The sequence below is a fragment of the Bos indicus x Bos taurus genome, chromosome 3 (genome assembly GCF_003369695.1).
Source record: "Bos indicus x Bos taurus breed Angus x Brahman F1 hybrid chromosome 3, Bos_hybrid_MaternalHap_v2.0, whole genome shotgun sequence".
NCBI classification, from domain to species: Eukaryota; Metazoa; Chordata; class Mammalia; order Artiodactyla; family Bovidae; genus Bos; species Bos indicus x Bos taurus.
In genome coordinates this window covers 31,658,001-31,683,973 of record NC_040078.1, presented here as the reverse complement: position 1 = coordinate 31,683,973, position 25,973 = coordinate 31,658,001, and the positions used below count along the sequence as shown (strand labels likewise).

The window sequence follows — 25,973 nt, the reverse complement described above, 5'->3', positions numbered from 1 at the left end:
GCCTAGAAAATCCCATGGACGGAGGAGCCTGGTAGACTGCAGTCCATGGGGTCGCTAGAGTCGGACACGACTGAGCGACTTGACTTTCACTTCACTTTCATGCATTGGAGAAGGAAATGGCAACCCACTCCAGTGTTCTTGCCTGGAGAATCCCAGGGACGGGAAGCCTGGTGGGCTGCCGTCTATGGGGTCGCACAGAGTCGGCCACAACTAAAGCGACGTAGCAGCAGCAGCAGCAGTCATTTAACCTCTCAAAGTCCAATAGTCTCACCAGTAAAAGGAGACAGTTAGACCAAAAGATTTTTAGGGTCCCTTCCAGCTCTAAGATTTAACTGGTACATGACTAATAAGATAATTTCTAGAGAAAAGGAATATCTTTTTATGAGTATAGAGAGCCTTTATACATTTACATACATGACTACTATGAATTGGTTTAATGTCTGACTTCTAGAATACTAAATCCATACATTTATATAGCTGTTCAAGTTAGACATAAATTAGGCTAGCAGCATTAACATGTAGAGAAGTGTTTGGGAAACCTGTTGCTTTGGATGATTCTGACTTAAAGAATATAACTTTGGGTAATTAAAAGTAATCTTTAAAAGTAGTGTAAATATTGCAGTAATAATTGCTAACCTTTTAAACCTAACCTAACCTTAAAAAGGGCTTCCTTGGTGGCTCAGGCCATAAAGACTCCCTGAAGTGTGGGAGACCTGGGTTTGATCCCTGGGTTGAGAAGTTCCCCTGGAGAAGGGAATGGCAACCCATTTTAGTATTCTTGCCTTGAGAATTCGATGGACATAGGAGGCTAGCAGGCTACAGTTCCTGGGGTCACAAAGAGTTGGACATCATGACTAAGCTACTAACACGATCACTAACCTTAAAAAAATGGTTTAAAGGTAAGAGCCCTTGAACACTAAAAATAATTGAACAGAAATTATGATACTTAATGGATCAACTTGTATGAGTCAAGGGAGTAGTTTAAAGTCTTAGGTATTTTTCCCCTCCCTCAAATATAAATAACCCTATCTTAATCTTAAAAAATAAAATTATATTTTTGATAGTCATAACTGACATTGGAACTGCATTACCAGGTTCTCTCATTTTGACAGAATATGTTTATTGCTTTGTGTCTGTGAACAAGCATGTATACCCCAGTTAACATGTGCTTTTTTCATGAAAAAGCACATATTGCTCACCATGCATTTGATTTCATTATTCTGCTCCAGATTGTTTGAACTGTGGATCTGTAGTGACACCTAGTGGATGATAAAGCTATGAACATTAGTGATAGAAAAGAATTTCACAGCCAACTCAGGGCCTTCTGGCATCACACATTTGCTTTACATTTACACACAGCAAACCTTATATTTGCTTTAACCTTACAATTTTCATCGATGGCTGTTGTGGGGAAATCAAAAGAACTCCCATTGTTCTTGCCACATTATGGTGAAATGTGAAAATGCCAGTTCTCACTACCTAAACCAGAATTACTAAGAAGAGATCTTCAAGATATCTAACCCAGTCCCCTCATTTTTAAGATGAGGAAACAAACTGAAGCCAAGAGAGAAGAGACTGGGAGCTTCCCTGGCAGTCCAGTGGTTAAAGACATCTGTGCTTCCACTGCCAGGAACAAGGGTTCAATCCCTGGTCAGGGAACTAAGAATCCTGTAAGCTGCGGGGTGTGACCACATGCACACACACAAACACTAATGTGAAGTCATATAAATGATAGAACCTGAACATGTGCTCTGTCCTCTAATATCCGAGCTTTTTGCTATACTCTATATAGCGTTTAATTTTGAGTTTTCCTTTTAGTTTGAGACGTTGGTTTAGATGGTAGATATTCAGTGTATTCTCAGCAGAACCAGTACGGATACATAAAAGCCTATTTTTCTTTCAGTAATGCAGGGCTGAGTCTCAAAATAGAGCTGTTGACAAATGCAATCAAATGCTTTCCCTGTTAGTGAACATCCATGACTAAAGTATACAAGCAGGCAAGAACCATCTCGGATGTCATAAAGGAGTTGCTCACATTGAGGGAGGATGGGGAAGGGAAGATGAGACCAGAGCTTAAGCACCCTTCTGAGATTCTGTGACTTTCTGGCGAGGGAGAAAGTCTCTGTTCAAATTACCCTTATTTTCTAATGTAGAGCAGGAGAATACAGGTATTAAACAGTCATAATCATTTTGTGGCACGTTGTTTAATCCAGATTGGATACATCGGGTACAGCAGTGGCACATGACTCAATACTGTAAATGATACACATTTTAACATACGCACTACAGTTTCAAAAGAAGACAACAGGAAACTCAAGAGTTGGTTTGTTTTTTGTTGTTGTTTCCATAGAAAGATTTCACATGTTTATCTTTCTGCAGTTTTGTACAGTATTTCTTCTTTGCCATTGTGATGTTGGTAAGCAAAGCCCATTTATTATATGAAAATAGAAAAGAACACACGTGATGTTTTTCACGATAACATTAATGGGGGAGGGTGACCTCTAAGGAAAACATTACATTGGAATGTCTGATTATCAAAAATATACCATCCCTCCCACCACCCAGGTTTGTAAAATAGTCTATTGGTCCAAGGAGCCCCCCAGGACTTGGGTCAGTGCCCTACACTGGTTAGTGTGACATCATCCAGTGTAGTTGAGAAACCTGCTAAGAGAAATTCATTCCCACACTTGATGAGAAAAACATAGAACATTCTGAATTGAAAACAAGACTCAAAAGGAACCCCTTTAAAGCTGTTTCTTTTTCTGATCCACTTTCTCTTAGTTCTAATGATGCTCATCATGATGCTGTTTGGGCTCCAAGGGTGACAGGTCATAACATTTTTCCTTCACTCATTTTAAAGCTTTGCAGAGATTTCATAAGGAACTCAGGGAAAGTAGTCTTTTGGGTCCCTGTTATGGTTACCATGCCAACTAGATGAGAAGGGAAACTAATATTGCCTTAGATTAACAGCGTTAGGATGTTTATGCCTTGTATTTCTCTGGTAATTGAAGTGAGGGAGCCTGGATCACTAGAATTCATTAATAGCCTAAACATCTAGGTTTAGATCAATTCTAAAAAGTGACATGATCCTGAGCTGCAGGAATCATCGTTTGAAAACTGGGTCAGGTCCTCAAGCATATCCATAAATTGATGCTTGTTAATTGTGAATCAGCATTAACTGGCCATTTTAATTTTTGTTCAAATTTTTTATTTTTCTTACTTTCACTTTTCCACTTGCTGACTTTATCCTCCTGTATGATCGTAGACTCACGTGTTCAACTATCATTGAGAATACCTAGTCTTTTGAACAGGATTCTATGCAACTGGTCTTGAGCTTGACACTGGTAATAAAAGGAGGGGATGAAGGAGGAATAGTACAGTGTGTGCTTCTGGAGGTCCTGGCTCAGGATGGTTCTGAAAGTCCAAGTATTAAACATATAAGCAAGCCTCAGAGTAATACAGCATAATGTCAAGGGAAAAGTCCCAGGGCAAGATGTCTAAGCTCTGGATTGCGATCTTAGTTCTGCCACTAGCTTGCCATGTGAATTTGAATGTCACTCAGCTTCTTTCTGCCTGTTTTCCCCTCTGTGAATTAAAGATTTAGTTCTTGACGTACTACCACCAGAGGTTGTAGAAAGGATTAAAGACTACATAAAGTATGCTTTAAAATGTCCTAGCCCTCTCTTCATTAAGGGCATTGGAAAGACAGAATTGGACTGAAAAAACCTGACTGTACACTTACTCACCTGCTTTTGACAGAATTGATAGTCCTTAGCTGATTCTATCTAGTGGATGGTAGTTTCCAAGGTATGGGTTATACTGGTACAGTCAGGTGGTTTCAAAGGGCTTGTGTCCAAGTAATAATTGGCATTCACACATGACTATGTCTGTAGTTATAGCAAGTAATCTCTGATGGGTCTTCTCTGAGCATTGTTGCTGAGAGGCAATGTGTGTAATGGAAAAAGCATTGGACGAATATTCAAGGGACTTGGGTTCTGACTCCAGCCCTGTCATTAAATGACCTCATGACCTTGAGCAGGTCACTTAATTTCTCTGGGCATCAGCCTATACTGTAAAATGACTTAGATAGTCTCTAATCTCTTCTAGTTTGATATACTCTTAATTCCGTGTTTTCTAAGTTTCCATTCATTTGAATGTAGCGTATTGGTTTGCTTTTAACCCTCCCTAATGTTAAGTAGGATCGAATGGGTAGTTTTGTGAATCTTCTATTATGCTGAAGTGATTCATGAAAGAACTATGAAAGCTCAAGCCATTTCCCCAGAAAGCCATTGTCCCCTGGAAACCCTGATAATATCCCATTTCTTCAGTCACTGGCCATTAAGTTAGACATTAAACTGACGTGGCACATTTGGCCTTTTTGTTTACTTACAAATACCCTTTAGCAGTATTGGCCCTTCTGGCTGTATTCTGTTGTGTAGACAAGCCATTTTCTTGAGTGAAGTGGATTTCTCATCTTTGGCTAAGACTACATTGAGGGATGGAGCTGAAGGGGTTAGTCTAATGGTCCTTTGAAATCCAGGTGAAATCCTTCCAGGAGCAAATCCACCCCACTGAGACAACCCAAGCTTTTTATCAGCTGTGAAGTGAAGTCGCTTAGTCGTGTCCGACTCCTTGTGACCCCATGGACTATAGCCTACCAGTCTCCTCCGTCCATGGAATTTTCCAGACAAGAGTACTGGAGTGGGTTGCCATTTCCTTCTCCAGGGGATCTTCCCAACCCAGGGATTGAACCCCGGTCTCCTGCACTGCAGGCAGAGGCTTTACCATCTGAGCCACCAGGGAAGCCCCAGTGGTCATTTAGGACCTGGTATAATGTGAGATTTGGAAATGAAGTTTAAGGAATACAAAACATTCAGTTCATTAGGGTCAAAAAACAACAGGAAATTATTTGGGACATGATTTTTAAAATTTCTCCATTAATTTTTATGGGAACCACTAATATGCTCCCCCAGTACACTACCAAACAGGTCCCAGGTTGGAGCAGTCATTATTCTAACCCTGTGATGATCTGTTCTTAAACACAGTTCATTCACATGTATATGTAACCATGCTCCTATTTACCTCTTTATCCTTTACCCCATTCAGTTCTCATGATACATACTTAGAAACTTTAGACCTTCCTAACTTTGTTCCATTATCCATTCTTTCAAGAGAAAAGTTTCTTTTCTAGTCCTTGGCCTGCCATTTAAATGGAGTCCAGCCCAGTCCTCTGCCTTCCCTAATGAGACATATGTATGACATGAATGGGTTGAAGAACTTATTCCCGAGTGTGTTTAGGTTGTTGTGTGTTTGTGTATACACACGAATTCCTCTGTAGTTGTAAAGCCTTTCTGCCTACTTCTACCATGAGCTCAGAGGGCCAGAACCACCCCATTCTCGGGTTAGGGGGAAATCAGAGAAAGGACCCAGTCAGTGACCAATGAGGACAGCGTGAAGTAGAAGGCTCCCTCTCCTCTGCCCTTCTGCTCACCTTCTGGTTAGGTGTCACCTCACAACCCTTTGACTTTCTCCTTCTGCAGGGTCAATAGAGCTGGGGTCATAGGGAAGCCAATGAAGGTAATTTTTAGGTTCCAGGCTAGTGAAACTCCTCTGGATGCCTCTGGTGGGCAGAAAAATTCTCGGCCCATGATTAAACAGCTAATCACTAAGTTGCTGAATGGATAAAGAGTTCTTGAGGAACTCCTATATCTCAGAATCCAGGCTAGAGAGACTGCAATAGGCTAGCTAGGGTTTGGGAAGGGTGGTAAGGGCTTTGTCACTCACCCCAAGGCCCACCTGCTCTGCTAAAAGCAGTGAAAATTGATTGGATTCCAGAAATAGTGTTCCCAGCCCCACGTGGCTACAAACCACTTGCACAGAAATGTGTCTGGGTTTTCCGGAAATAATTACTTCCTCACTTTCAGGGGGGTGATCAGGCTTCTACCCCATTTCAGTTATCTTCAGGGACAGCTGGCCTAAAGACTCTTCGGACCCCAAGGCATCATTCAGACCAGGTAAGTATATCATCTGTGATCTCTCACTTGCTTTCACTCCGGAGAATCCTTCATGAGGCACCCAGGCTTAACCTTCTGCAGCCTCTGTGGGAGTTGCCTCAGGTATGAGATAAGTCAGAGCTTGGTCCCCATACCACTGCCTTCTCGGCAGTTAACTGCTCATGGAGCCTTTTGGCAGAGCTCTGGATGGGCTTTATGGTGGGTCCTGAAAGAAGGGTGCAGAGCAAGGTGCCACAGGGGCCGGCTGCTGCTGGGAGCCCTGGGTTCTTCTGTTCTCTCTCCACTGGCACAGGCCGAAATTTCCTGTGCCTCTCCAGTGTTGGCTGTTTCCTTTTTCAAGATCCCAATGTGATAAATCTGGTCATTCCCTTTCTTCTCCAGAAATGCAAACTTCAAACACCAATGGTTCCAATCACAAGGGAAGCACTCTGCTCTTTAAGGTAGATGTCCCTCATCCCTAAATGCCCATTTTTGCTCTGTTCTGTTCTCTTCCACCACTGCATTCACATAAATAGAACTCCCGGGCATGAGTCTGTGGTTGCTTGGCAGTGGAGAAGGCCTTCTTTAACATGTCTCAGGATTACCGGGGTCCGTGTCGAGACAGATGGCTAGACACAGAGAAAAACACCCAGGGGGTGAAGCAGAGAGGTACAGAGACAAAGCAGACAGGGACAGACAGAGGGTGAGTGTTGCTGTGTGGTCACTTGGCAGCTCTGTGCAGGTCAGCTGGGCAGTGGGGCCCAGACTCATTTGACCTCATCTACCTGGGGGAACGAAGAGAGAACTCAGCAGTAACTGACTTCTTAGCCTAAAAGCTTTTGCTATAAAAGGAGAGAGAGAAAAAAACAAAAACAAAAACCCTCACAAAATGCAGTTTTGGTTCAAAGGTATTGGGTCCATGGAGAAAAACATTTCACAAAACTCCGTTGGTGTTTTTGTTTTCCACCTTTTCCCATGAATAAATATTATCCATTAAGAGCCTTGAAAAAGGTGCTTAAATACACAGTGTTATATTTTCTTCCTGTTTTGCATGTGACAACTCGGCCTCTGTGCTGCTCTTGGTCTTGTATTTTCTTCACTGGGGTCTCCAGAAACATCTGTTATTTGGTCTGAGGCTCCCCCCCCTCCGGGCCCTGGCCTGGCTCACAGCCTGTACCCCCACATCCCATCCCTACCCCCACCCATCCTCCCTTCTTCTGGCCCCAGCAAGATGTGGTAGCTCAGGGCTGTGTCCACGCCAGCAGCAGTGAACCTCACGTGCCCCTTCGCTGCCTCCTTCTCTTCCAGGCACAAGTTTCAGTGCTAGGGGTGCAACAGGGCAGGCAGGAATAGTGGGGAAGGGGGAGGGAGTGGTCCCAGTGGCCACCCACCAACATGCCAGCCCCCTTCACTCCCACTACCTGCACTGGCCCTCCGTCCAGTGGTTTTACAAGGCAGAGACCTTGACAACATTGCTGGCTATGGAAGGAATGTTCGTGTTGGGGCCCGGGCTGGCAGGGGATGGCCGACTTTCACCTTCTGGGGTTAGTGCTGGGGGAGTGGGGATGCTGATGATGGCTGTGGTGATCTGGGATGTTTTGCAGTTTGGTCTCAGTCCGTCATCTGCTTTCAAATTAAGGCTGGAACGACTGGGATAAAAAAAAGAGTGAGTTGATGATGGTTCATCTTGCTAGTGTCCCAAAGCTTCTGTGACTCTCTACATGTCTAGCTTATAGTAACTAGGAGGTGGTTTGGGTGTCCCTCTATCTCTGCTTTTGGTATTTGGCCTGTAATTATCCATTCTGATGATTATTCCTCAACTACCCCAAATTGCAAAAGTCATGCATATTGGGTTTTGGAATTCAGAGTATACATTTTCCCCTCCATTGTACTATTTCCTGTCATTTGTTTAACTTGATTTTACTTCCCCTGAATTCTTTGCAATTCATTGGAGGTAGTGGGAAGTGGCTTAAATATAAGCAGAATCACTTTGTGATGCACAAACAGCCTGGGATAAGCCATGTCTAATACAATTGTGAAAATTACTTTCTTGAGAAAACAGTCATTCTCTCCACCAGGGAGGTCATTTTTGGATTTTTGTTGTGACTTGTTTCTCATATCTAACCACCACCCCACCCTCCCCCCGCCCCAACCACCACTGGGCCTAAACATGCTATAGTGTCCTAAGCATAGGAGGGACTTCTGGGCTAACTTGCAAGTATGAGAAGGAAGGTGGGGGAGGCCCTTGTATTAGATATGGGGGAGGGAGGGCCAAAGACCCCAGGGTTCTCCTAACGTGGAGATGGCATCACTCTATGAAAGTGAAAGTGAAAGTCTCTCAGTCGTGTCCGACTCCTTGCGACTCCACAGACTATACAGTCCATGGATTTCTCCAGGCCAGAATACTGGAGTGGGTAGCCTTTTCCTTCTCCAGGGGATCTTCCCAACCCAGGGATCAAACCCAGGTCTCCCACATTGCAGGCAGATTCTTTATCAGCTGAGCCACAGGGAAGCCCAGGGAGTGCCTAAAAGCCTCAGGGAGCGATGGACGGGAGCCACCCACCTGGTAGTGAGGGAGGGCTGCTCACTGCCCTGGATGTGGATCGTGCTGAGCTCTTGCATGCTGCGCAGGCGGGTGGCCGGCAAGTTGGAATTGGGCAGGTGTGTGGTTTTCTTACTACGACGGGAGCAGCAGGTGGTCGTGAGGCCCGGGTGGCTGGACAATGAAGGACTCCGTGTGGATGGGTAGTTCTGCATTGAACTCTCCATGCAGTTCTGCTCAAACATCTGCTCATCTATGAACTCGTGGTTCTGTGGGAAGCAGAGGGAGAACAGGTAAGAGAGATAGGAAGTGGGGGCGGGAGGGGGATGAGCTCCAGCACTCTGCCTCTGTTCTGGGCCTTGAGAGGAGGGTGCCCAGCTGCCTGGAGCACCAAGAAGCATTCCGGACCCGGGGGTGTCCCACAGGCATCGAAGGAAGGAAGGAAGAGATTCCCATGGGCGGCCCTGGTCAGCAGACTGAAGGGCGGACACTGCAGTCATGAAATCACAATGTTTCCTGTACTTCATCTACGGCTTTGGCTGAAGGGATATAGAGGGATGTGGAGGGATTTTGTGGCATCCTCAGAGCTGAAGCAAAGACTTGCCGGACTTTGTAGGCTTTGACAGGATTGCCCCCGCAGGGGCAGCAGGCAGGGAGTCCCTGACTGTGAGTAGTGGGTGTGCTAGGTTGTCTTTTTCTGGCTTTACTGGGTGAGGTCCTTATGAATCCTGGGTAAGCATGAGACACAAGATTTTAAAGGCATTGAATTATTCACAGAATTTGGAGAGCTTTGCTCTTGAAGGCCAATGGGGTCACAATGTCAGAGTTATCGTTTCTTTTGATGATTGATTTTTTCCCACCTGGTTATGGGTTGAAGTGAAAGTCAGTTAGTCATGTCCAACTCTTTGTGACCCCATGGACTGTAGCCTGCTACGTCCATGGGATTCTCCAGGCAAGAATACTGGAGTGGGTTGCCATTCTCTTCTCCAGAGGATCTTTCCAACCCAGGGTTTGAACCTGGATCTCCTACGTTGCAGGCAGACTCTGTACCGACTGAGCTGCCAGGGAAGCTGGTTATGGAGTATGGCTCCTTAATACACCTAAAGGCACAGGATTCCCTAGGTCAAGTGTCAGCATGGGGAGGGGATGCTAACAGACTGTCAGTGGAGGCCATCAGGATAGGGTGGAGTGCAACACAGGATGACTATAATGTGGTTGTTTGGCCAAGGTGACTAAACATCTATGGCATGAACAGCCTGGCCAAGGCTGCCAGAGTGAGGAGAAGTAGCATGAGAACAGAGTTCAGAGAGAGAGAGACCAGCCCCGACATTCGATACCAGCAGTTCCCATGGAGTTGGGGGGTGGGGGCATAGACAGACGTGGCACATGGACACTCACAGGATACCAACACTAGTTCCATGTCCCACCACCCCTCCAAGCCCCTGGGGAGGTCAAAAAAGGGAATCAGAAAGGCACAAGAAAACTGGAAGCCTGAGCTGGTCCTGGGTGTGACAGCAGAGGTGGAGTAAGCCCCAGAAGAATCAACAGCGCATGCAGAGAACCAGACCAGGGGGTAAAAAGAGGAGACTCCACAGACTCAGAGGAATCAGAGAGAGAAACATCAATCAAAGTTTTAAAAAGTTATACCTTGATGGTGGAGGTTCGTACAGATAACAGGGGATCATCCACAAGATAGGACAACCCCTACAGGACAACATGCCAACAGAAGATAAAAACACCATTGATTGTACATTCCAGCATTCCCAAGCTCAGTTCTGACATTCAGTCTCTCAATCCCAGCATTTCACCCTCGCTCGCTCCCCGCATTCTTCCTCCTTTGTCCCAGCATTCCACCCCTGGAGTCCAACATTCCTCCCCTAAACCCCAGCATTCCATCTTTTAATCCCAATATCCCCCCACCCCCAATCCGACATTCTTTCCCCCAAATTCGGCATTCCACCCCTTCAATGCCAGCATTCCATCCCTCAATTCCAAGATCTCATTTCTTCAATGCCAACATTCCATCCCTTCAAACCCAGTATTAAATTTCACCCATATCCTTTCAACTTACACATTCCACCCAGCACATGCAACTTGGAAAGGGCAGTTGGGTCCAGGCCTATTTCTTTGGCAAGCTCTGAATCTTTGAGAAAAATTCTAGATATGCATATACAGTTCTTGACTCTATGAAATATTGGATAAATCCTGGAAACTAGGGTTTTCAGAGTACCTTCCCACCTTGGAAGTCCTCATTGGGTTCAACTGCCATCCAATGTCTCCCTTTGTCTCATCTAAGAGTCATCTAATATCTGTTCCCCCCACATCTGGGAGGCCAAGATATGGAATATAGAGAATTAGAAAGTTCCCTCTTTAGTGTGCTGAGCCCTGACTTTGGGCTTTTTGGGGAGGGAGATCCTAGAAAGAAACAGCAAAGTTTCCCTTTGTCCCTCTTTGGTTGTCCAGCCTGACTTCTCCTCCCTCCCCACTATTTCTAACACTTTTTGCCAAGGGTCCAGGGTTGGCCCCACTGCCCTTCCTTTCAGCCTGTTGGTGAGGCACAAGCATCATTCCACATTCCAGCTGGGGTACCCTAAGCCATGACTCTATTTTAACAATAAGCCTTTCAGAATCTGAATTCCCTGAGAATCGCAGGGTGGCTAAGACGGGGCGGCACTGGTAAAATCCCTGGCTAGAGCAACATATGCACTGCCTCTTTCATTCACTGTCTCCTGTTTCAAGTGGAGTGGAGGGAGCAGAGGGACCCACAAGTTCCATCCGTCTAGCCCCAGGGTTGGGACAGAAGTTGACATTCTTCTCTGCTGTCTTGTAGCAATCTATTATAAATTCAGCCCTACTTTTGAAGAGTGATGCCCATCAGAACTGAGAAACTATAGACATAGCCCTTAGGCCTCAGTAACTAAGAAATGGGCCATGGGGATGGGGATAGAGGGGTTGTGTGAGAAGTCCAGGGGAATGGCCTCCTCTGTGCCACTGCAGGACAGAGCTGGCCTCCGACCCTTGGGGTCTTCCTTCTGAGGGTTGGTAGAGACCTCATTGCTACTCTTTTGATCTAAGGGGACAGACTTTGACTTCTGAAGCTTGGCCCAAGGTGAGGATGTGGGCACAGAGTTCACACTCGGTAAGTTCTGACCTTAGAAAAGGGTCAGGGGTCGGGGATGAGAAAGGAGGTGGCACTGGGCTGGGACTCACAGTGGTTTTTTCCAGGCAGTGCAGCAGGTGATGGTGCTGGCTCTCGATGAGTGAGGTTGTCTTGCCCATGTTCTCCTCTTCTGGGGTGCCCTAGGAAGAAAAGATGAGAGACTGAGCGTAAAGCTGGTGGCTCTCCTTCTCTCCATCTCCTTCATTTCTCCACAGAAGGGAGGAGGGACCAGAAAAATCTGGATGAACCAAATTTTAGGGTCACCCTAGAACATGTTAGCCTTTGGCTAGGGGCACCTAAGCTAAAGCTGGCTTAGGGATACAATGATAACCCTAAGGAAGAGGTATGTGGAGAGGGCTGCTACTGGGGGAAAGTCTGGGGCTTTGGGGCAGAAGTGCTGGTGCCCCTGGGAGGAGAAACCAAGTTCATCCTCCCTTCCACCTCCCGGCCCCAGGTCCTCTGGGCACCTACCAGAAGCTCCAGCGCTTCGTTGAGGAGTCCGTTGCGCTTGCTGTGCAGGTAGGCGTTGGAGCTGCCAGTTTTGGCCACACGGATCCTGGCCAGGCGGGCCTTCTGTGATTGACAGAGATGATAAAAGAGTGAGGGGGACTATTACTCATCAAAGTCCTCCCTCCTTCCCCCAAATTTCATGACCTCTATCCACTCAGTATTGCATCAGGGTATTTCTCATCGCCAGACTGCAGGCCCTTGCAAGGAGCACATGTTAGAGCTCCCTGATTCTCCCCTAGGTTCCAGTGCTTCTCCCTACATTCAGCAGGTTCCCAAATACCAGTTAATTAGGAGAAAATCAGGGAGTGTGTACATGTGGCCTTCAACTCCTCCCCATCTTTCTATTTTTTCCTTAGCATTCATTACTAAGGTAGTATATGTTTTATATAGTTATCTTGTTACTGTCTCTCTCCCCCACCAGAATGTAAAGCTCCTCAAGGTCTGGTTATACATGTGGAATCTAGAAAAATGGTACAGATAAACCTATTTGCAAAGCAGAAATAAAGACACAGACGTAGAGAACAAATGTATGGACCTCAAGCAGGGAAACAAGAGGGTGGGATGAATTGGGAGATTTAGGAGTGACATGTGTACACTGCTATGCCTGGAATAGATAACTAGTAAGAGCCTGTGGGGGCTTCCCAGATGGTGCTAGTAGGAAAGAACCCGCCTCCAATACAGGCAACATAGAGGGTTCTATCCCTGGGTCGGGGAGAGCCCCTGGAGGAGGGTACGGCAACCCATTCTGATACTCTCGCCTGGAGAATCCCATGGACAGAGGAGCCTGGTGGGCTACAGTCCATAGGGTCACAAAGAGTCAGACATGACTGAAGCGACTTAGCACGCATGCACACAAGAGCCTATGGTACAGAGTGGGGAACTCTACTCAGTGCAATGTGGTGACCTAGATGGGAGGGGCATTCATAAGGGAGAGGAAATGTGTATACAAATGGGTGATTCACTACACTCTACAGCAGAAACTAGTTACAATGTTGTAAAGCAACTATACCCCAATAAATAAAAAACAAAGTCCTCGAAGGTAGCGGTTTTTGTTTTGTTCACTGGTATCTCTCCAGTGCCTAGCAAGTTGTAAATCAATAGATGAATTTACAATTTCATGTCTGTCTTTGGGATATGTCTCTATATGTCTGTTTTGTCGTGCATGTCTATGGGAATGAATGTAGATGCATGTATGTGTGACAAGGGGCCCAATGTGGGTGACAGAGGGGAAGACGGAACATATTTCCATACACCACCCTGGCTTGAGCTATGTTAGTTGCTCAGTCGTGTTTGACTCTTTGCAACCCCATGGACTGTAGCCTGCTGGGCTCTTCTGTCCCTGGAAGTCTCCAGGCAAGAATACTGCAGTGGGTAGCCATTCCCTTCTTCAAAGGATCTTCCTGACCCAGGGATCAAACCTGGGTCTCCCCCATTACAGACAGATTCCTTACTGTCTGAGCTGCCAGGGAAGCCCCGGCCTTAGCTATGGCACCAGAAATCTCCTCAGCTCCATCCTGGGAGGCCTGTAGCAGTATCCCACAGGAAGACTGCATGGGACCTCAGCCATGCATGCTCATCTCTCCTGCTTGCAGAAGCCATGGGAGAGGCGGGACATGCTGCATAGGTTGGCTTCTTGTCTCCTTCCCAATAAACATAATCGGTGTCACCATGACAGCAGCACTATCGCGGAGTGAGGCCTAACAGGAAAGAGGCTTCGGGAGGGAGAAGGGATGGGTAGAGGGCTTCCTGCTGGTTTAAAAACATGCAGCTTCACGTTTGGGCTCTTGTGGATCTAGACCCAGCTCCAGGAAGCAGAGGAGCCCACGTGGACTAACAGCCCTCTTTTAGGCCAGAGGGGTCCTTCCTCCCGCCTCAGGGAAAATCCACACTTAACTTCAGCATAGACTCTGAACAGAGGCGTCCTTGAAAAATTGTGGTGATTTTCATTTCTTGTCGCCTTCTCCCCAGCATGGGCAAGTGTCCTCCCCAAGTGCCCTGCTGGTCTGGCTCATCTGTTGGGGGCCAGAGTGAGGTACTCTGCCCATGACAAAGGTCATAAGGAAGGAGGCTCGACGTACGCAAAGGCGGGATCGAGCCTCAGGAGTCCCCCTGGAAATCCTCGAGCATCTACCCCCATAACCAGAGCCTGCCTACTTTGCTACTTTGTGCTCTCACCTACACCTCTGACTTTACGGGGGGCTGTCCCCCACCACCTCTTTCGGAGAAGGAGTTGACTTAGAGCTCCAGTTAATAAAAACTCCTGGGTGTGACAAGAGTGTTTTAACCTACAAACTCCTCTGAAGGTTCTCTGGCCTGCCTGACAGGCTTGTCCGGCCACATGTGATCGCTCACAGCCTCCCAACCGTGAGAGGCACAAGATGCTTTAAACCTTCTAAAAACTGGTTCCTTAGAAAAGTTAGAAAACTATTAGTATAAGTATAATGGGCTGATTAGAAATTGTATTGGTGAAGGGTTTTTCATTTGTTGAGCCAATGTTTGTTGCTAAGTCTCCACATCCCCTGCCCTTACACATGTTAATGAGTATATAGAAGACATAAGTATTAACCTTTGATATTAATCACGTTAGACCTTAGGCTAAGTAAATTCTTTCCTTAACTAAAACCCACTACACCCTCACCCCATAGGAATGTAACTTTATTTGGGTGGCGTCTGTTTTAAGAATAATCACCTCTGGAGAAATAAGTGTCCTGGTTGACTGACCGTTGTCACAAGGAGAGGGTCGTAAATTGTCAGCAGGCCCCCCTGGCCAGAAGATGATGTAACACCCCTAAGACCTCTGTATACATTTGTATGAAGCACCTGACTTTAATAAAAGTCAGGACTGCTGTCCCCACGTGACTTTTGTATAACATCTCAGTGTATAAAAACAGACTCTGGAAAATAAAGAATTGGGATCAGTTTCTCGAAATACTGGTCTCCCCATGTCGCTCTCTCTCTCATTCTGGCTGAGTCTCCATCTGGAGCGCGGAACCCGCCATGCTTACTAATTATGCCTGGGCTTCTAAGATCCGACTGGGGAGGCCTCAGTGTCTCCTCTCCTTCAGGAGAACAGAAGGACGCCTGTGGCCTACGTAAGTGGTGCAAACTTCTTGTCTTGAAGTTTTATTGGTCTCCTGCGTAAACCAAGCCACTCAGCCTCTTTTCTCCACTGAATTTTCCTACTGAGCTATCCTTATTCTATTACTCTTTATATCTTTAATTAATATCTAATTGAAGCTATTGTATCCTGACCCTCGCTGACGCCGTCCCCGCTTCGAATACCCTGGATCAGCTGGGGCTGGACCCCAGCACTCATCCACTAAAAGGAGGCCAGGGACTTGGCTTCTGGCTCTCAACAGAAGCGCAAAGAACACATGATACCTATCGTGTTCTGGGAAACCCCACTGTGGCCAGGATGTCCTTGCAGGGACAAGTCAGCGACCTTCCCTGGTTTCTAAATATGGGGAAGAGGTCAGCACTTGAGCCTGGAAGATCTGCCTGTATATCTGAGAAAGAACTCTCCTCTAGATCGAGAATGAAAAGAGGAAGCTGGGAGAGAAAGGGTGGTAAGCAAGCCCCTCATTCCTCCTCTCTCTGAGCAAAGAACATACATTCAAGTTGCAGGACAGTTCTCCTCCCAGGGATGCAGCTCCACCTCTCCCCTCCATTCCATGTCTGCATTCACACAAGTCCTCCATCATTTGAGGATGTGCTGTTATTGTTTGGGGTGAGTGCTGGGTGTTGAGAGCTGCATATGGAAATCCAATTGTGTCAAGCTCATTATAGCCTTATATAATTTGATTGCACCACTTAGAGCCAGACCTTTCTTGTATCTGGGCTCTGTCTTCATTACTTTCTTGAGATGAAAGATTCTCCTGCTCTCCTCTGTGGCACTTCTTTTAATCTTATCTTACCCTGGGCTCTATTAAGGCAACAGATTGTCATATCAAATGCACTATATCGTTTAATCATTTCTCACACAGGATAAAGAGGTCTGCAATGTATTCACAGAACCCTACCCAGCACATGTAATTTGGTGAGGACTTTTGGCTTGACTTTGAGCTCCTGAGGGCCAGAGTCTGTGGTTTATGCACATTTTCATCTTAAGCACCTAGCACAGAGCTTTGCACTGAATGTTTGCTCAAGTGAGGCTTGTGATGGCCCAGGAAGGAAGATGATCCTACACAGTTGGCCAGAAATCCACGTTAAAAAAGCCACTGTGTTGCACTCAGTCCTTGTGTGGGCTGGTTAGCCTCCCTCTCTTCTATGGCCAGAAGTACAGTGTAAGAGTTAAAGGAATGTGGATATCATCTAGGCTGTTTTAAAGACAAAGAAATGAAAAAAAAAAAAAAAGATAAAGACAAAGAAATGGAGGATGTGAGGGGAAGGGACTTTTTCAGGGCAAGACTTCAGCTCAGATCTTCCAACCTTCAGGCCAATGCTGCTTCCATAACATCCCTCTTCTTCCCTACATTTAAGCTCCATTCGGGCAAGTTTTAACCTGATGAACAAAGCCCAAAACTTGCATTTTCAACAGCTGTGGAGATTCCAGGTTTGGAGGAGAGGTCAGGATGGAGGATTCTGCCACCCTGGGGACAGTTCCTGGTACAGGCTAATAAGCCCAAGAATTCTGGGGGCCCCTAGGAGCCTTTCACGATGAAGCACTTCCTGGCTGGCTGGCTGCCAGGTGTCCTTGGAGCGTGAGTATCGACATCTCTGCCCTGGGAGAGGCAGAGGAAGGAGAAAGGGAGAGAACTGGAAAAGCCGAAAGAGACCATGGGCAATTGCACTCTTAAGCATTCATCTCAGAGAAAAGAAAAGTTTTATTCGCACACAAACCTGCAAGCGGCTGTTAACAGCAGCTTTACTTGTAATAACTCAATGTCCCTCAACATGCAAATTGGTAATCATAACTGGGATGCACCCATACCAGGGAATACTACTCAGGAAGGAAAAGGAACAGACTACTAATTCACCTGACTTGGGTGAATCTCGAGGAAATTACAACAAAATGGGAAAAGCCAGTCTCCAAAGGTTACCTACTATATAAGCCCATTGATATACCATTTAAAAGATGAAAACATTTTATAAAGGGAGGACAGATAAATGGCTTCCAGGGTTTAGAGACAGGGTGGAGGGGTGTTGGGGGGAGTGGTTGTAAGAGATACAGTGGAAGGGATCCTTGTGGTGTTGAAACTGTGTTGTATCTTGACTGAGGTGGGGGATGTGTGATCTTGCATAGGTGATAAAACGGTATCAAACATCACACAGAGGCACACATGGGCACAGGCAAAACCGGGCAAGTCTGAACAGGCTTGGTGGGTTGTAGCTATGTCAATGCCCATGCATTGGATATGGTAATTTTATAGCTACATGTGTACCTATAATTATTTCAATGAAAATCCCCACTCAGATGTCCCCCTCTCTCTGCCCACTGCCTCCTTACTCGATCTCCAGCTCACCTGGCTTAGAGGAGCCAGTCTCTGCAGCAAAGAGTCATGGAATCATTTCAGCAATAAGTAAGTAAATAAGTAAGTGATAGTCACTCAGTCATGCCCGACTCTTTGCGACCCCATGAGCTGCAGCCCACCAGGCTCCGCTGTCCATGAGATTTTCCAGGCCAAGGATACTGGAGTGGGTTGCCATTTCCTTCTCCAGGAGATCTTCCCAACCCAGGGATTGAACCCGGGTCTCCTGCACTGCAGGCAGATTCTTTACCAACTGAGCTACAAAGGAGGCCCTAATCCCAAGCAAATCAGTCATAATGGGAAAGGATGACAAGTTTTTGGTCCTTTCCTTTCCACCCGAGGCACATGGGCTAGTGCTTACCCTCATGACTCCTGAGTATGTGGTCTCATCAGCTCCCCTGACCTCCTTCCTGGCCCATCTCTCCACTCCCCACTGTCCTCTGACCTGCCTGCCTTACCTCACTACTGTGGTAGACCTGGGGCTGGAAGCAAGCAGTATGCTTGTGTTGTCTTTTTTCCCTTCTCACAAGAAGCCCAAGGTGAAAAAGACAGAGCTGAGTGGACCATGAGGAGGGACAGTATCCAGGCAACATGAAAACACTATGAATATTTACTTTGATTCACTCCCTCTTTGAGGGAGAGCAAAGAGGGAGTGGGAGGAGGGAAGCAGAGGGAGGAACTCTTGTCCTGGGGGGCTAGAAGGAGGAAGACGCCCAAGCTGATTCCTCGTGTATCTTAATCACATGGGATGAACTCTGTGAAGTTGTGTGGAGAAATGGCTCCCACAGCATTCTTTGCAGAGGGCAAAATGACAGCGGACGTGATGCTCTAAGAAGCAGGTAAGGGCATGAGCACAGAAGGGAAGGGAGCGCAGGGGTGGGTGAAGCCCTGCTGGAGTAGGGCTGCTGTGGGCTGATGTGAGAGCTGAGGATTCCAGGAACCTTTACTGCTCTTCAAAAACCCTGTGTCAGCCCTGGAGGGTATGGTAGGCAGTGGGGGATGGGGTTGCCATTGCTATAGGACCCCTGGCCCTTCAGGGCTTTGCTGCTGCTGCTGCTAAGTCGCTTCAGTTGTGTCCGACTCTGTGCGACCCCTTAGACGGCAACCCACAAGGCTCCCCTGTCCCTGGGATTCTCCAGGCAAGAACACTGGAGTGGGTTGCCATTTCCTTCTCCAATGCATGGAAGTGAAAAGTGAAAGTGAAGTTGCTCAGTCGTGTCTGACTCTTAGCAATCCTATGGACTGCAGCCTACCAGGCTCCTCTGTCCGTGGGATTTTCCAGGCAAGAGTACAGGAGTGGATTGCCATTGCCTTCTCCGCTTCAGGGCTTTAGGCTCTTTGATTTGGAAAGGAGATCCCAGTTTATTCCTGCCCCTTTTTAAGGACAGCATAATGAATGTAGATATTGTTTCACACTTGCCAGGTGACTTGAATGGGGAAAGAGATAAGACTTCTATTTTGGGGCTGGCTCGCAGGGGATGGGGGTGGGGAAGCCCTGACCTTGAGTAAAGAGGTAGAAACTGGTGCTGGAAGGGATGGAGAGGACTGCAGATCAACCCAAGGCAGGCTGACAACATCACAGACCCCAGTCAGGATAAGTCAAAGTATGTCACTCCACAGGCAGAGGGAGACAGTAGGGCAAGGAGATGACCACCGGGGCACACAAAAGGGGAGATGTTGGAAGTGGGGACAAACTGGATTTATTACATAACTATGTGATATATATTATTAAGTATGGTGGTGGTTTAGTCGCTAAGTTGTGTCTAACTCTTGCTATCTCATAGACTATAGCCTGCCAGACCCCTTTGTCCATGGGATTTTCCCAGGCAAGAATACTGGAGTGGGTTGCCTGGATTGTCATCTCCTTCTCCAGTGGATCTTCCCAACCCAGAGGTCAAACGTGGGTCTCCTGCATTACATGTAGATTCTTGACCAGTGAGACACCAGGGAAACCCCCATTAAGTATTTTTGCATGCAAATCATTATACATTTCAGAGCTAACTTTCATGAACTTTGAGACTTCGTTTCAGTCAGCATACACAGACGTGTTCTGAAATTCTGGATCCCTCTGATATGTCAAGGATGCTCTGCCACTGGGGAGTTATCTCTGCAAAAGCAAGGCCAGGAGAGAGGCTCACATGGTGAGGAAGTAACCCAGCTGCACAGCATGGGGCCTGGCACATAGTAGGTGCTCAGTAAACATGTGTGGAATGAATGAATGAAGAAAGAATACAATAAGGACATAATGTTTCAGACCTCCCTAAGCGACTCTTTCAGGTCCTCCTGTTCCACTGTATCCAGAAAGGCTTTGACAGTACCCTCCTGGAGGTTGAGATGCTGCTGAAGGGGGAGTATTTCAGCCTAGATCAGAAGAGAAAGGAAAAACTGCTCCCTGGGTCCAAGAACCTTCACCAGCCAAAAACGCAGGTGAACTGGCTCAGAGGGTGAGGTGGAGGCCCGTCAGGAAAGGAGGCTTCTCTCTGGGCACCAAAACCTTCAGGCATTTTTCCTCATCCTGTTCGCCCTGCCCGGCCTCCCTAAGGCGTGCTCACTGGACATCGCTGGAAACCTTTCCAGGACCCATGCTTAGTCTCCCGACTGTCAAGGGCAGTTCTATGCCCTATCCTACAATACCCTGAGGTGACTAAAGCCCGCTGTGCAATTTGTCCCTGAACTCAATGGCCTCAGAATGTTCTCCTTTCAGAGTATTCATTTTTCTTTTTAGCAAATTTATTTTTGTCACTCTGTTTGGTATAGGCTATTACAGGGTACTGAAAAGCGATCATGCTCCCCAGCAAGCTCTTGGCTGTGGAAGGGAGGAGCCCAGGCACTGCCCAGTGTTAGTAGCTGTGGTCTAGGAGGGGTGGACAGGGCCCAAGGAAACTGCACAGAATATTCACAAGGAGAACATTGGCTTGTGGGTAATTGAGAGTTTGCGGCCTTGCGCAGCTGACCGTGGTTGGCGTGCAGGACACTGGTAGGTGGGAAGGCACCTAGGGTTGCTTACCTTCCAAAGCCAGAGGCCATCTGTACAGGGATTCTCCCAGGAGCTCAGTGTGACAGAGACACAAGGCCAAGGGCACCCTCTCGGTGTGGCCTACCCCCTGCCAGGTCTGAGGCTTACCTTCTGTGCCCTGCGTTTATCTGCTCTCTGATTCTGGTGGTAAATCCGGCTGAAGTTGGAAACGATCACAGGGACCGGCAGGGCAATGACGAGGACACCGCTCAGCGAGCAGATGGAACCGAAGATCTTTCCTGCAATCGTCTTGGGCACCATGTCTCCATATCTGCAAGACGAAGACAAGCAGGTGTAAGGAGGAGGGGCCATTTGGGAAACATCAGGCTCCCCTGCTAATCATTCACCCATTTATTCATTCATTCATCGGACAGTTCTTTAGGTGCCTGCTATGTGTCAGGTACTATGATACCCTCTGCGAGTGAACAAAACAGACAAGGTCCGTATGTTCACAGAGCCAGCCTCCTTCCAGGGGAAGACCATAACACTTAAGTGAATATATAAAAATATTGTAACTTCTGGCTCTTTCCAGGGAGAGAATAGAGATAGTGCAGTTCAGGGTTGAGGGAGAGTGGTCAGAAAGGCCTCCCTGAGGAGGTAACATTTAAGCTAAGACCTGAAGGTAAAGAATCCAGTCGTGCCACACACTTGGGGCAGAGCGTACCAGGCAGAGGGAACAGACTGGACGGAGGCCCTGAGGCAGGAAGGGGCTTGCCCTGTCCTAGAAACAGTGAAAGGGCCATCAGGACCGGCACACAGGGCAGGTGGGGAGTTCTACAAAAGGAGACTGAGGCAGCAGGTGGGGGCCAGGCAGGGCCGACCATGCGGGGTCCATCCCAAGTGCAAAGAGGAGCCATGGACAAGCTTCAAGCAGAACAACACGATTTCTCTTATGGTAATAAAAATAACAAAGAGTAAACCACCTTCTATTTATGTGAAAACTTATAATTTACAAAGCACATTTATACATTTGACTCACAGAAGCTCCACGAACCCTGTGAACTTGGAACCCCGATCATCACTGGGCAGATGCAGGAATCGAGGCTCAGAGGCATGAAGTGGATTGCTCATGTTTGGGTACAGCTGGGAACAAAACCCACACCTCCTGCTTTCTCCTCTTTTCACCTCATCCCACTGTCTTAAAGGGGTCTATGAGTTCCAAAACTCAGCCCCTTAAACTGTGAAGCCACTTTGGGACAGTGCCAGCCCCTCTCAGAGCTCAGAGAAACTCTCCTAAGTACTTCACACCTTGGCAGCCACCCCCTGGGACCGGCTTGGCCTGGCTCCTGCTCAGCCCCAGGCAAACAGGCCAGAGCCTTCTCCTCCAATCAATAAGATATGCTCAGCTGCAGTTAAGTGTTTAGCCTCTTCTTTATTGAGATCATTTAAAGGCCACGTTAAGTAAAGAACTGTGACAACTCCTTTGGCCAAAGCCAGAACCACAACCTCTCCCCACCTCTGTGCCCTCTGGGTGTCCGAAGCAGAAACAGCCTTAGGGTGACCTGGAATTGTTGCTACTGAAATTGTGAGGCTCCAAGTCACTTGTCCTGAAGGACCCAGGTGTCCTGGGGTCCAGAAAGGCAATGGGGGAGCCATTGCAGAACTGTGAAGTTCTCACCCCTAACCCTAAGGGCTTGGTCAAAGGTGTGCCATGGTTGACACATACTTGGATGAATGACCACATTTAAGCTTCTCAACACCCTTCTTCCTTCTTCTTCAGTGTCGAGGCCCTTTGTTCCGGCTCAAGCTGTCTCAGTCACACCACTGAGAGCTCCTTTGGAAGCACTGATGCTAGGTTTGCCTTCTCTGCCAAGATGCTCAGGAGTGGCTTCCAGTGAAGCGGTCCAGATCCTGGCTCTGATAAGACTCCCCTAGCTCCACCTGAAATCACAGGGTGACCTTGGGGGAATGTGACTATGGGCCTCAGTTTCCTTGTCTCAAAAATGAAGATAATAACTAACCTAGGTCATAATTCTATTGTGACATAATTCTATTGTATTTTTTGTTGTTGTTTAGTTGGTGAGTCATGTCTGACTCTTTTGTGACCCCATAGACTGTAGCCTGGCAGGCTCCTCTGTCCATAGCATTTCCCAGGCAAGAATATCGGAGTAGGTTGCCAGTTCCTTCTCCAGGGGATCTTCCTGACTCAGAGATTGAACACACGTCTCCTGCATGGTAGGCAGATTCCTAACCACTGGGCCACCTGGGAAGCCCCACTGTGACGTGTACAGCTCTACAAACAGTAAGTACTTTTACTTTTACTTAGGCATTCTAAAAACCATGGTCTCTGTTGCTGATGAGCTGATTGTTCCAAGTTCTAACCATTCAAGTGATGAAGAAATTCTTAGATAACATGATTGAAAGGTGGACATTGGGTACGTGACCATGGGTGAAAATGAGGCATGGTAGGAGTTTGTAAGAACAGTGTCAGGAAGGCTACATTTCAGTGATTGAGGTTGTGAAAAGTGCTAAGAACAACAGGGAGGTTGTTTTCGCCACTGGAAGGAAAGTTACTCATCTGCTGGGCAGATGGTCTGCTGGAAACAGACGATAGAGAGAAAGCTGACCAATGCAACTCCCATGCACTTTCTGCCTTCTCCATGAAGAAGAACCTGCTTTATCTTGGGAAGGCAGGGACAAATGTGGAAAAAAAGTATCCAGAGCTTGAAGCAGGGGAGAGGAGAGCAGGCAAGTGGCCAGCTGTCTTCAGTGGATTCCCATCACAGGCCCACCTGGATCCTAACTCAGGAGACAGGAGGAATGTGCAGATGGTGTTATAGAACCACTGCTCATGGTGGCTGAGAAATCATGATGTTGCAGAGAAATACCAGGAGGCTAAAGTATCAGTATCTTTAAAGAAGGGGAAAGGAGGTCTAAGGAACCACAGACCAGCAGGCTTGGCATCCATGGATTCTGTCAACCAATTGCTGGCAGAATTTGAGAGTGGATTATTAAGCAGACAGCTTTCGAGCACTTGGAAAATAAGCTGCATTGGTTCACTAAGCACATATCTTGCCAGATGACCCTTATCTCCTGTTTGGAGAGGGTTAACCGGCTACAGACGTACTGCATCGTGATTGCAGCAAGGTGCGTTCCTGCCCAGTTCTCTACACACTGGGCGAGCTGGAGGCATGGGGAGGGGACAGCAGCGTGGCTAGCAGGCACTAAGCAACCATCTTGAGTCTTCCGGCCCTTCTCAAAGATGACCAACAACGGTCCCAGGACAACAAAGGAAGTTCCTGATTTTCATGTTAGAAGGGTGTCCTTCAGTGAGAGAGTAATAAGCAAATGAAATGAAGATGGGATCTAAATTCAGGTCTCCTTTGGTGCATTCCAGAATTTTTTACCAACTCATTTCAGGCCAGAAGGAGGCAGTGTGGCCTAATGATTGAGAGAGGAAACTAGCTTCAGATCTGGGGTTGAACTAGAGCCAAATGTTACTTACTAAATAGTTAAATGTCCTTGGGGAAGTTACGTAACCTGAGCCTCTACCAATATAAATGGGTTTTATAAACCTAACTTACAAGGTTGTTGTGAAAATTAATGAGATAATTCAGAAGAAGCCCTCGATGCTTTACCTGGGTAAATGTAAATTCTCTATGAATAGCCAGTGCGGAGGGCATCCAATATTTCATCTGCTAATATCTTACTCACTCCTAGGAACTGAACCCTTCCCCTCCCCATTATGACATAAACTCTGTTCAGAAGAACAGGGTCTCAGAGGAGCTGCTATATTATTACAAGCCTTCCCCAATATCCCTGCTTCCACTGGGAAGCTTTTTAGAGCATTTTCAACACCTCTAATAGAAACTTAGTACTCATCTTGCAGTAATCATTCCACACTCCACCCTTTAGCCCTGCTGCTGCTGCTGCTAAGTCACTTCAGTCGTGTCCAACTCTGTGTGACCCCATAGACGGCAGCCCATCGGGCTCCACCGTCCCTGGGATACTCCAGGCAGGAACACTGGAGTGGGTTGCCATTTCCTTCTCCAATGCATGAAAGTGAAAAGTGAAAGTGAAGTCACTGTCATGTCCGACTCTTAGCGATCCCATGGACTGCAGCCTAGCAGGCTCCTCCGTCCATGGGATTTTCCAGGCAAGAGTACTGGAGTTGGGTGCCATTGCCCTTCAGCCCTAGGCAACCACTAATCTACTTTTTGCCTCCATGGATTTCCTTATTTTGGACATGTGGTTACTATGTTTAGCAGTTGGAGGAATTGTACCATTTTACATCCCCACTACCAATAAATCAGTGTTCCAATTTCTCCATATCTTCACCAATACTTGTTACCCTTTGTCTTTTGATTCTAGCTGCCCTAGTGGGTGTGATGTGGTATCTCATGGTTTTTTCCTTTTTTACCCATTTTTTAAAATGGTAAAGTTAATTTACAATGAGGTATAGTTAAGGTTGGGCTTCCCTAGTGGCTCAGACAGTAAAGCGTCTTGTCTGCAATGCAGGAGACCCAGGTTCAATCCCTGGGTTGGGAAGATCCCCTGGAGAAGGAAATGGCAGCCCACTCCAGTATTCTTGCCTGGAAAATCCCATGGACCGTGGAGCCTGGTAGGCTACTGTCCATGGGGTCATGAAGAGTCAGACACGACTAAGCGACTTCACTTCACTCACATAGTTCAAGTATAGTTAATTTACAATGTTGTATTAGTTTCAGATGTATAACAAAGTGATTCAATTATATGTGTGTGTGTGTGTGTGTGTGTGTATAAAACATACATATTTCTTTTCAGATTCTTTTCTCTTATAGGATATTACAAGATATTGAATGTAGTTCTCTGTATTATGCAGTAGGTCCTTGTTTTTTTAATCTCTTTTATGCATAGTAGTATGTATATGTTAATCCCAAACTCCTAATTTGTCTTTTCCTCTTCACCCTCCACTATCTTCTCTATTAACCATAAGTTTGCTTTCCATGTCTGGGAGTCTATTTCTGTTTTATTAATAAATTCTTTTGTATCATTTTTTAGATTCCACATATAAGTGGTATTACATGATATTTGTCTTTCTCTGTTTGACTTACTTCACTTACTATGTTGATCTCTAGGTCCATCTGTGTTGCTGCCAGTGACATTATTTCATTCATTTTTATGGCTGAATATATATATATTTCATTATATATATATACACACACCACATCTTCTTTACCCATTCATCTATCAATGGACACTTAGGTTGCTTCCATGCCTTGGCTATTGTGAATAGTTCTGCTATGGACACTGGAGTGTGTGCATCTTTTTGAATTAGCGTTTTCTCCAGATATATGCCCAGGAG

General features: G+C 46.6%; 1 protein-coding gene across 2 annotated transcripts in view; it reads right to left on the bottom strand.

Moving 5' to 3' along the window:
• Positions 1 to 2,185: 2,185 nt before the first annotated feature.
• KCND3 (potassium voltage-gated channel subfamily D member 3) overlaps positions 2,186 to 25,973 on the bottom strand; it is a 231,635-nt gene continuing 207,847 nt past the window's right edge. Inside the window, exons 3-8 of one of the 2 annotated variants that reach the window (XM_027536170.1) lie at positions 20,798 to 20,960; positions 12,167 to 12,268; positions 11,746 to 11,835; positions 10,183 to 10,239; positions 8,557 to 8,804; positions 2,186 to 7,642 (exon numbers count right to left, since the gene is read on the bottom strand). In XM_027536170.1, the coding sequence (XP_027391971.1) occupies positions 7,441 to 7,642; positions 8,557 to 8,804; positions 10,183 to 10,239; positions 11,746 to 11,835; positions 12,167 to 12,268; positions 20,798 to 20,960 (862 nt within the window). In that variant the 3' untranslated portion in view covers positions 2,186 to 7,440. The remainder of the gene's footprint in view (positions 7,643 to 8,556; positions 8,805 to 10,182; positions 10,240 to 11,745; positions 11,836 to 12,166; positions 12,269 to 20,797; positions 20,961 to 25,973) is intronic. The other variant, XM_027536171.1, reaches the window with a different exon arrangement.